The sequence below is a fragment of the Cephus cinctus genome, unplaced genomic scaffold (assembly GCF_000341935.2).
Source record: "Cephus cinctus unplaced genomic scaffold, Ccin1 Ccin1_scaffold0123, whole genome shotgun sequence".
In the NCBI taxonomy this organism is placed as follows: domain Eukaryota; kingdom Metazoa; phylum Arthropoda; class Insecta; order Hymenoptera; family Cephidae; genus Cephus; species Cephus cinctus.
In genome coordinates, this window is record NW_014332857.1 from 2,801,270 (window position 1) to 2,813,109 (window position 11,840).

General features: G+C 40.6%; 1 protein-coding gene across 6 annotated transcripts in view; it reads left to right on the top strand.

Annotated features, from left to right (window-relative positions):
* LOC107275161 overlaps nucleotides 1-11,575 on the top strand; it is a 29,853-nt gene extending 18,278 nt beyond the window's left edge. Inside the window, exons 1-5 of one of the 6 annotated variants that reach the window (XM_015755007.2) lie at nucleotides 7,017-7,157; nucleotides 7,305-7,505; nucleotides 10,374-10,547; nucleotides 10,709-11,002; nucleotides 11,110-11,575. In XM_015755007.2, the coding sequence (XP_015610493.1) occupies nucleotides 10,542-10,547; nucleotides 10,709-11,002; nucleotides 11,110-11,454 (645 nt within the window). In that variant the 5' untranslated portion in view covers nucleotides 7,017-7,157; nucleotides 7,305-7,505; nucleotides 10,374-10,541 and the 3' untranslated portion in view covers nucleotides 11,455-11,575. Of the gene's footprint in view, nucleotides 1-6,620; nucleotides 7,158-7,304; nucleotides 7,506-10,373; nucleotides 10,548-10,708; nucleotides 11,003-11,109 lie in introns of those variants that run through there. The other 5 variants (XM_015755010.2, XM_015755009.2, XM_015755008.2 and 2 more) reach the window with 5 other exon arrangements.
* Nucleotides 11,576-11,840: the final 265 nt, after the last annotated feature.

Below are 11,840 nucleotides of genomic sequence, written 5' to 3' on the forward strand. Positions count from 1 at the left end.
AACCCCCAACTCCCCTGACGCTTCAAGACGATTTGACTTTACGGGGCGATAATTGCCCTATTAGAATTCGCCCAGTGAATTATATTTTTCTACCCTCTGGCCAAGTGCACGAAGATACCCAGAGTAGAGGGAAAGACCCTTGGGAAATGATTTCCTTTTCTTTTTATTGGTCAATCCACCATTTACATTAATTTTAAGCGGGCTATTAATTAATTCGCGTATACTTGATATCTTTTTTTTTTTTTTTCAATATGTACGGGTGTATCATTTTAATTAAGACCACCCTGTCCGCCGTACACCCAATGCACTTTTGTACGTCCGTATTAAAAATCCACCCGTTACACGAGCAATCCTCACGAGTTTGCGTATTTCGAAAAAACTTTTCCAAAATATCTGTCTCGTTAACTTTGTCGCGCCAATTAGTCATTCGTATGCTGTGTGCTTATTAGCCAGACCGAACGTCAACATTATCGTCATTACGAATATCTTTGGTATCAGTGCAAATGCGCCTATGCCGTATATTCGTACGGGGTTGATAATTGGGAAAAAAAAAAACAATTCATTTTTCGATACCAATTAAACTTACGTGTCTCGATGGTTACCCGTTAAATTTTTGTATGCTAATAAAATCGTGCGCATCGCGTTTCGCACTGGTATTAATGAGCGATTAAGCCCGTTATCGATTACCAATTCAAATTGTAACTAAAATGGAAAATTAATTACGGAACATGCACGAGTCTCCGATATACACCCTTGTATATCCCTACCTCCTGCTTTACTTCTTCCGCGACGCAACGTTGCGCCAGGCTCTAGGCGGCATATTAAACTAGTTTTTCTCCTCGCCGATAGGTGGCCACAGTTCAGCCATTTTAATTGGATTAGAGGCGGCCTGGGCTTGGCAGTTTTTGCGCTGCCGGTTTGTACGCGCGACCTGAGCTTCGAATTCCCCGACTTTCGCGTAGTCCGACACCGAGACCTACCCCCACCATCACCACCCCCCCCGGTCCTCCCCACCGCTACCTGAGGGTGGCTGATTGTGATTTACGTAACGTTAGCGTCGCAAAAACACAACAGGGACGCTTTTATTAGGCTAATCGTAGGACTAAGTAGGACATTAATTTTTTCAAACAAATCATCTTTACATCGCCATCTTTGTTGTTATGCGCCATCTTTATTATCTCCACCGCACTAAATTTCACTCTTGTACAATTTATAAGCGACAGTCCCCACAGTCACTGCACTTGCAATGCCACGTGTAAGCATTTCACACTTTTTTTTTTATTTTAATTTTTTTGTCATCTCTATGTCAAGTATAAGTTTATATACTGTCTTCCAGCTAACTCTATCCTTATTCTTTGCCTGGTAATACAGGTACTTGTCCGAATACTCCGTTTACGTCTTCGTTGACTTCGTTGAAAATTCTAGACTCCAGTTATTGAAGATTACTGCGTCGTCCTTACTGAAAGAATGAGGCATTCAAGAGGTATATCTATTTCCATCTCTCTCTTACTCCTTCTCTATGACAGCTTGTCTCTCAGTCGCACCTTCACTAGTTTTCTTTCTCTCTCCCTCTTACACGCACGTGCACGCTCGATCGTAGAATAAAGTAGTCAGCCTAAAGTGCGTACTGCCTAACTCTCGTGCATTATGGCGCAGCCCGTGTGTGCAGTCCAATGGCTAAAGATACGACGAGGAGGAGTCAACTTTATGTCTCAATTATAATGGTCTCGGGTGTAATAACAATAAACGTCACATATATATTCGGTGTCCCGAGGAGGGCCGGACCGATAGAGCAAGAATCTTGTTTGCCTTAAATGAACTTCATCGACGTAATTAACGGCTGTAGGGGTGGGTGAACCAGCCGGTTATGCTTGCATGCATGTAAGTACGTAAGTGTCATGTGTGTACAGGCACGCGGTCACGTGAGCTAAATGATTTTCGAGGCGTGATCCCGCACAGTGGGTATCATTGTCGGCCTTCATTCGGACCAATTAATAAAAATCAATTTATATATATATATATATATATTTTAATCCCTCAAGAAAATTATTAATTATCAAAATTTTCGAAATTTTTTTCGTCTCTTTCTTTCTGACACACTTTTTTAACCTATGGATTTGGGATTTTTATCTGATTCAATCATACGTGTACATATGTGCTCACACGGTATTTGGGGGGGGGGGGGCAGGGGAGTGATATTTATGTCGTACCTAGTTAACTGGCAAGAATTTAAAATGCCTCGAACGCCTCCCATTGTGCTACGTCGATCTGCATACGTAACGCGAGCGTCTTCGCGGTGCCACATATGTGAATATGCATATGACCTGGGTACGTAGGATTATTAGTATTACTGCGGTGGATGCGCGCGCACATGTGTGTCTTCCTGTTCGGTCGCCGATTACAAAGGTACCGCCCCGTGTACCTATTACGCACCTATATGCTTACTCTGTCTCAGCGCATAACCGGATGTTCAATGTTCCTTCGTATGTACTTTTTTTTTTTTTTTTTCCTTCTAACGTCTCGCTTCTCGGCCCTGTGGCGTCACGTCGTGCGAAAGGCTGTACCATATATTTTCGACGGGATCGTGAAATCCCGTGCATGAGTCACTTAAGACAGTTATATAATACATTTTGCGGCAGTTTTTTTTTTTTTTTTTTTTTTTTTGAAAATTTGAAATTACAATTATACGCTGGCAAAATTTTTTTTTTAGATATTAGCTAAAAACCCTCATTGTCGCGTCACGTATGTAATACGGTCTTGTCGATTACGATCACGAGTTTATTGTCAAATCCAGGGTATAGTCGATTAATAAAAAATTCCTGACATCTGACAGCTCCTCGCGTACACTATATCCGGTTGAGGTTTACGATAAATCCTGAGACGCGTACGGAATTGCTGATCTTGACTGTACACTTCATATATCGTTAATACACGTGTATGTCTGTATTACAATAATAGTACGAGATCACACATGCCGTGTGGAAAAAAAAAATTTATGATCGATAATTGAGTAATATAGTTAATGATTTTTTATGAAAAATAATTTTGTAATTTTTTTAACTTTTTTTTTTTTTTTTTTTTGACACCGTATGGGGAATCTCGTATGACTGTGGGTTCGTACGTACGGACTATAGGAAAATCCGAGGGCATCGACATCACGAACACGTATGGCGTATAGGACTGAACCGACTGTGCGGCTTTTTTTTTCGAATGTATTGATGTTCCAAAAATGTTGCATGTAGCCCATCGATGGTGGCCATATACCAAACACCATAAAGCGACACATGAGTCGTTTCGGTCTTTATGCCCGTCGGCTATGGACAAGGGAGTATGTGGGACATGGTCGCGTGTTCATACACGGACACTAATTCTTCAGTTTAAGGGATTATACTAAGTGTGGTACCGGCGTCGTTATGCGTCGGTACGCCTCGTCGTATTGTACTGCTGGGATACGAAGGTACTTGGTAGAGTGTGGAAACGACTTGTATGGGTAACTGGACGATCGGTTCTGCTGCCACGGAGTTTCCACCCACGTGCTTATTATCATACAAGAGGGAATTTTTTTTGGAAAATTCAAAATCGACCACGACGAAATTTTGAATAATTTTTTTTTTATATATATTTTCGACTTTTGTTACGGCTACGAATAATACCGTGTTATAGGGGGATTTTTGGGTAAATTAAAAAAAATTTTTTTCGTTTTTTGAAAAGTATGTACAAACCGGAAACGACGTCGAGGGGACTTATTGTGTCCGGTTTGGGTTTACGCGTGTCTACCTACGTTGTGTCAAGTCGACAATTTAGTTCGTTTGTCCGGTTACTTATGCTAAGATATGCTGGAGGGGTGGTAGACAGGGGGGAGGGAACACGTGTGTGGGTGGATGATTATTAATTACTAGGAAGATGACGAGGGACTGGCCTGTGGCAATTATGATGCTGATTAGGGCAATGGGAATTAGGGAGAGGATGCTGACGAGATCGGCGAATTGGATGCACTTAAAATTTTTAATTGGCAGTGAGAGAGGGGAGGGGGAAGAAATTTTGAATTTTTTTTGCATGCTTCGCACAACGGAGATTTATAGCCAAACGAAAAAGGTAATGTTCTTGTGTCGTATTGTTTTTTTTTATATTTCCTGCGTTTTGGATTTTATTACTTTTGTTTTAAATCGCCCAAAAATTCGCTTTGCTTCGTTATTTGATGTCAATCTCGGAAATGGATGTTGCGTGACCCTCACAAAAAGAGGGAAACGAACATGTTACTGACAGATAAAAATTTTTTTTTCAAATTCGATATCATCACATTCGCTCATCTGCGACGCAGTATACATATAGGGTTGGTAAAAGAAATCAATCGAAATTCGATACCTTTAATCGTTCTCACCTCGATGCCTATTTCACTCGGTAGGTTTATTCTCTTGACCACTTTACGTATACCTTAAATTTGACAAATGTTTCCAAAAAAAGACAAAGTTTTCCTATTTAATTTTTTTTTGACAAATAATCATTCCCCCCAAAGTATTTTTTCCCCCAACGTCCTAAGCCGCCCCTGCCAAGTCTCCTCACGTGTAAACATTTATGGTTGGGCGTCGTCGCCATAAGCGATGTACTCCACTCTTAATGAGGCGCAGTGTCGTTTTACGTGAATAAGCCAAACTGTCCTCTCGAAGCGTCATGGGGAGCAGAGAGAGAGAGAGAGAGAGAGAGAGAGAGAGAGAGAGAGAGAAACGGAGAAGCGATTCTTTAGAACAGAAGTCCACAAGGTTGGCAATATGTACCTGGCCTATTTCTCATATACGTATGTAGTACCTATATGCCTACCTACATACATACCTATATAACTTTGTCTCTCGTGGGCGGTTGCTCTCGTACTGACTCTTCAGCCGCACAGTTGTAACATTTCGTTAATTTATATTTCTTGGTTGAACATTTATAATGTACCCGGTGGAAGAGCAGATTCGTGCCGCTTTTTATACTCACCGTTGCATTGTACAAATTTCTTGAGACATCCGAGGCTGGTTAAATTTACGAGGACGGAGATCATTAGAAGGTATACAGAAAAATATAAATGCGAAATTAGAAATTACTTTTATTAATAATTTTTGAGGTATCGAGAATGATATACGTGGATATGTTATATATATTGTATAGTATATTTCGATAATTTTTTTTATGCGTGTATACCAGTGTCTTTGGATTTTCATATGGACCCACGTTATATTTATGGGAAATGACGTCACATTGAGATCAGTATTATATATATACTATTCATGTAAAATCTTTTTTGGATCTGGATAAAAGTTAACGGTCTTTGATAATCGGTGATGGAGGTGGCAAGTGATAATTTTTACTGCGGGGTTGGCAATACTTTTTTTAATCTTTATTATTGCTTCTTCTTTCGAATTCTTTTTCTCATCTTTGCCAAGTTCCAAGTTACGGATACGTAGGAACTGGGTATAGTGCGCTCAGCGGGCAGTAGCGTCGCGGTGGCGGGCGCCACGGGGTGCCAAAGTGCCACACCCTTTTTATATTGTGTTTTATATTGAACTATATAACGTGCAAGACTCGGCGGGTTCACGGAAAACATGAACGGTTCAGGGCAGGGTGCGATTTTGTGAAAAAATTAAAAAAAAAAGGCTTATAAGTACCGTAATGAATGTTTTTCTATAAAAAATAAATTAATCTGCGAAGAAAATTTGTGAGATTGAGGTAAAAAAAAATGTATTTTTCGATAAAAGTGCGGTACGATCCACCGGGAATATATCCCTCTAATAATTACAGGGTTAATTCAATAATGGCATACGTCAGAAACTGAACGTTAGTTGAGCTAAAGTTATAATGCATCTGATATAACATACCCTGCAGTATATCCCTAAGGAGTGAACTTTGTTTCGCTACTAAAATCCCTATGCATATCATATCAGCCGTATGCACGGACATATGTGAACGTATATGTATATACAGCAGCATAGAGCCTAACACGTTAATTCCAGCAGATCGATACTTATTATCCCCGCCGAAAAAGAATATGAGTAAAAATTTATGAAAACATATTTTGACCCTCGATCTACACGTGAAAAAAATAAAAAATTCCTACAGGGTGGTCCCGGTGCAACGAATTTTCTCTAATTGAATTTAAAAAATCGTTAGTACCTCGTTAGTGTGGCTGCTTGAAACATTTTTCTTTTTCTTTTTTCCTTCGATCTTCGTCGTTTCTGCCGTACATGGTAACATTAGTCTACTAATCGGCAACAGTGCTGCCACCCAATACGACGGTCGTGTCTTGTATCAAGGCGAACTGTTCTCCTTTGAACTAATTTACACGCCGTTGCTCATAAGTTATCCCTGATTGGCGTCTCTAATTTGTACTAACGTCACCATATGTGCAGCGTCTCCACGCGCTGTTGCAAACATATGCGCCAACGCGGTGGCGTCGTCGACGGTAACGTCGGCTCGAACCACACAGTAAAAAACCAGAGATTCATCGTTAATCAGTCGAGACAGTAGCTTACCGATTTTAGAATTTGTTATACGTGCTTGCGCAATCTGTTTACCGGAATTCGTCAGACCCGCCATGTTTGTCCGAAGCTTCGTCTTTCTGCCACGCGCATGCGCAGTGAACGCTATTCAGATCTGTCAGTTCCTGCACGCTGAGTGAACAATGGCTGATCGCGTTCTACTTTTTCGTACTGTTTTACGCGGAACAGCTGGATTCAGGGTACGATATATATATATTTATCTATTACCGAGTGTTGTGTGGGAGCTGAGAAAAGCAGCAACGCTGTCCACGTCTGGATTCTTCGACAAGTAAAATCAATCAAGAGCTTACAGACCGCGACACTACGAAATGCACTTTATTTCCATTGTGCTCGTGGCCCTTGTCCTTCTGCCTTGGCTGGATCATTTTTTGGACATTTTTCTCTCTCCTTCTCTCTCTCTGTATTCTCGTGCTTGACAGTGTGGCGAGAAACGAGAGAACCTTTCTCTGATCTGCTTAGCGACCCTTCTAACCTTCGAAAGGCGCTAATGGACTTCGGGATCCGTGATACGTCGACATAGAGTGTAGTTTTAACGTAGTTTGGTTCGCCATGTTATCCAGTTACGGATATCGTACAAAGGGTGTCAGTGTCCTAACGATAGAGAAACGAAATAAGAAAAAGGTACGTGACATTTTTTTTATAAATATTTTAAACATTTTGACAATTTTCTCTCGTTTTTTTCATCCGCTCGGTTCGTCGCGATAAAAAAAGTTTATACGTCTTTGACTTAACAATTTTTTTTTTCTCATGCACCGTTAACCTTCTTAGGAATACCAGTGAAATATTTTTATCTACAACGAGCAAGTGTCCGATACGAGACACTTTATGACGCAATGAAACTATTTTATGCACGACACGAAAGAGAACTGAAAATGGAATCGCAATGCCTCTTGGGTACGATTACAATTCCTTTTCACGATAACCCCATGGAATTTCGAATTTCATACGATCCACCTTATCTCCAGTCAGGTAGGTTTAGCCAAGTGCATTTGCTGTATCGAATAGAAAAATCTCAAATGTACTTTATCCCCGGTCTCTGTCAGACAATTGATATCACCTGCAGCCTAACTACGTCCCTTCAGCGTCAGCAATAACCCTAAAGGCAGATTCACATTTATTCGATACACCAACCTATAATTTCTTCAGTCAATTCTTTTTACTCCATTTAAAAAATAACCATCCCTCATACGACTCCCATTCCCTGTATATCAATAATACCTTGACGCTCCACGTATATTCTCGACTTTCACAAATAACCTCACGGGTAACATAATCGTCGAATCATTTCGTATAATTTGTCGCTTTCCAATTTCGAAATTGACATTCTGCCCTAATAGTACCAGTCGATAGAGGTAATTGACCAATAGAACGTAGGTCAAGGATCGGGGGGATGAAATAAGCGCTTCTCATTTGACGTACATACGTTTATAATGGAGTACGGCCCTTTTTGTTTGGCTTTTACTAACGCTCGATATATACATATATATACACCTTTGTACATATATACAGTACATAAACACGTGGCATCGATCAGCCTCGTTTGCCTGAAGTCTTTATCGTTCCTTGTCATCCCTCTGTTCCCTACCCCCTTTCGGTTCGCAAGGTTAGGTTAGGTTGCCCCTGATTCAGAGTCCTACATATCTTTTACGAAGGACACAGGTGACTACGTCTTTATTGTGACTTGACACCATTACCAATTACATTATTGCTTCCCTTCAAAAAAAAAAAAAAAAAAAAAAAACATTTACCAAATTTTATTCTTGCACAGCCATACAAGGGATATTTTCAGTTAGACACATTTTGTGTATACATTGTAATATCGTGTGTATATATATATATATATATCTTTGATCGCGTTTCAATGTGACTTCACTGTTGTTTGTCAGCAATTGTTCCGTAAGGCTTTATTTCAGGAAGTGCATACGATGCACGCCCTCGTGCCGGTGGTTTTGTGTATGCACTTCTCTGGTGCAGGACAATGGCGCCGGACAGTTGCTGCACTTAATTTAGCCGGTGCGGCACACGTGAATAATGGACCCACGTTATACGCGGGTACAAGACGCTCCCGTGAAGTTTACGGGCGATTATTTCAGGGCGGTAGGACGAAGGGTGGTTTTTGCAGACACACGTGTTCGCTCTGACGGTTCAATTGTTCGGCGGAGACGCAATTGTTCGTGGGTGTCGAGAGAAAATTTTTTTTCTTGACCAAAAAAAAAATAATTTTTTTTTTCTTTCGGCATCGTCATTAATTCAAGATACTCTTGCCGCTGATTGCTTGCCGGCTATGATTAATTGATACGGGGCTTTTATGAAATTGTCAATTCACCTTTTCGCCGCTGATCCGTGTTATTTTACTCAACTTGAGGCGTTTTCTCGGGGCTAAATGAATTCGATGGCGTAAATGTCGATAAAGAGAAAAAAAAAATATTCACGCAGTCATCGTCGTTAATCACACGAATCATCCGCGTCCGGATTGGATCATTGAAAATGAATGAGGTATTTCCATTATCTTAAAGTTTCGCGATCAGGGGGAGGTGGGAGGTGGTGAACCGTTCCCATTATCAAATAGAGTTTGCAAATTATATTCCACTGATTTTTCATTCCGTATAATTAATTGAGGTTGCGGATCTGTTTAAAAAAAATTTTTTTTTGCCTTTCACGGAAATTCATTTACACTATTATTATTTGTACGGACCAAATTTCCATTTGAATGAATTCTATAATTATAACGATCCTATCACTGTAACAAATCTCTTGGTCGGTTATTATTAGCCATTGTAATATTTCTATTAATAAATTGACCTCCTTTCACTTTTATTTCATACGACTATCATGTTTTATGCAATTTCAGTGTACTGCCAGATATCGTTGTACGAAACAGCGGAATCGCAGTAAAAAAAAATGGAAAAAAATTGAACAGCAAAATGTCTCGTGGTAAATCTAGACAAATTTTTATTATCTAATTCCAATATGCACCCGCGTAGTTACTTTGTTATGAAACATAAAGCACCGTTAGTCGGGCGTCTACGATGCGTTTATATTGTATCCCATGTACCACCGTGCATGTCCTACAGTATATTAATGTCCCTATTATTGCATATCAAAGCTGTAAATTTAGTGCGGTAATGGAGAGTACGTGTGCGCATGCGCACAGGTAGTGCGTGCGTATCAGTACGCCGGTCACGTGCAGCCTGGCGTATTAACTTGCATCATATGTGCGTGTATATATATATATGTATATATGTATAGGCTTTCACAGGCATATAACTTATATCCATTTATAAATGACCGAACTCAAATCTGTTGAACGAATGACTCGATGAGAGACGCATTTAGTAAACTTACTAACAGGACACGTGTTGTACAATGTATGAATACACAAATGCGTGGAACGTTTACACGCGTGTCAAGGCTGCCAACCCCGAGTTTGGTTTGAATATTTGCCAACCAGACGTTACATTCAAATTCGAGCGTGTAGCTTACGTTACGCTTGGCTCTGTGTGAAATTAGAACTGTTCGTGGAATTTTAATTGGGGGATCGGGTCGCGCACGGGACGCTGGGTAATGCGGGATATTATTTGCTTTTGGGAATTAATGATCGTTTGTGAGGGAAAACGTGAAAATTAGGCGATTAGCTTCTTTTAGGAGGGGCGGGGGGGGGATTTTTGATTTCTGTAATTTGGGTGTAGGTACTTAAAATTTTTGGATTTGATTGTACTTTTTGGACGATTTTTGAATTTTTTAATGAGTGCTTTTTTCAGAACGCTTTTGACTTTTGTACACGCGATGCCTGTTGCACGAATCAATGACACTGTACGGTGACCATATTTTTTTCAGGCCAATGTCATGTGCTGTAATAATCACTTTGATTAGGATGACAATTGTTTAATTGGTATTCACGTCGACGTACTCGGCACCGGGAACCAGGTATAAAAATGAGGCTCAAGTTGCCATTAATATCAGTCAATCATCGTCTGCTGTCATCGTTATTCGCTGCTAGACAAAATGAAGGTAACGCAATTGATTAAAAAAAAAAAAAAATTGGATTATGATTTCAAAAAATTTTTCAAATTTTTTTTGCCCACACGAGTATTGTAATATTTTTCGTTATGTGAAAAAAATGATTTACCTTGTACATATATATTTTTGATTAAAAAATTTTTTTTTCATAGTCCTTCCTCTGCATCTTCCTTCTGGCAGCCATCGTTATGGCGGAGCCACCGCGTTTCCGGCAGCAGAGTAGATTCTTTGCTCGTCAACAAGAAGAGACCACTCCTGCTCCAGCAGAAGCTCCCTACGCTCCCTCGGGATGGAGACCGGCTGGACGTGCTTTTGAATTGCCCCAGAGACAGGTGCAGAACACTTACGGCGCCCCTGACCCTCCTGCCGCTTATGGGCCACCTAGTACAACAGAGGCGCCAACGACTGCCGCCCCTGAGGAACCCACCACTGTCCCTCCGTCAGAGGTACGGTGGTCTTTGCAATTGAAATTTGGAATAGTGACATTTATTTTGAATTTAAAAAATTGTTACGGTCTCATAGAGCTATTTGTAAATTTTTTTTTTTATTGTAGGAAGACGGTGCCAACGAGTTCGAGGAAGACGGCAACCAGGACGAACAGCAGGGCGAATATTACGTAGCACTTCCCGATGGACGTCTTCAGCGCGTGCAGTACGTTAGCCGTGAGGATGCTGCGAAGATGCGTTACCTCGCCAAGATCGAGGCACGAAACGTTGGACCAATCTACGCTTACAGTCCCCTGCAAAAATTGGAATTGATCAGACCCGTGAAGTTCGAGGCGCCCCTGGCGGTAGTACCGATCGCCGCCGCATCGGATGCGCCACTGTCCACGTCCTATACGACTGTCACTACAAATTTTCAACCCGCATCCGGCAAGGTGCTTCTAGCAGCGGTTTAAAAGCATTGACTTCCTTTGATAATTGCTCGGATTATCAGCAGAGATGTATAAACTGTACAGTGTCAAAGTTCCCCTATCGTTATCAATGAACGTCTTAATAAAATAATTCAATACAGAAAGATAACGTGTATTTACGAATACAGTGCGTACGATTTTCAATAACTAGTCTTAATTACTATTTATTTAATTTTAATTCAATACGCTGCAAGCTCATCGTCGAACAATGTAAATCAAGGGAGCTTGATCCGAAGCTTTCTCAGAAAGTCTCTTTAGAAATCGTAGAACTTTTGAAACGGAGCATTCGATAGATTAACGTAAGAGCGCGCGACTTAGCTTAACAATTAATAGATAATTATATGCCATTGTAATTGGTACGAGCCAGGTGG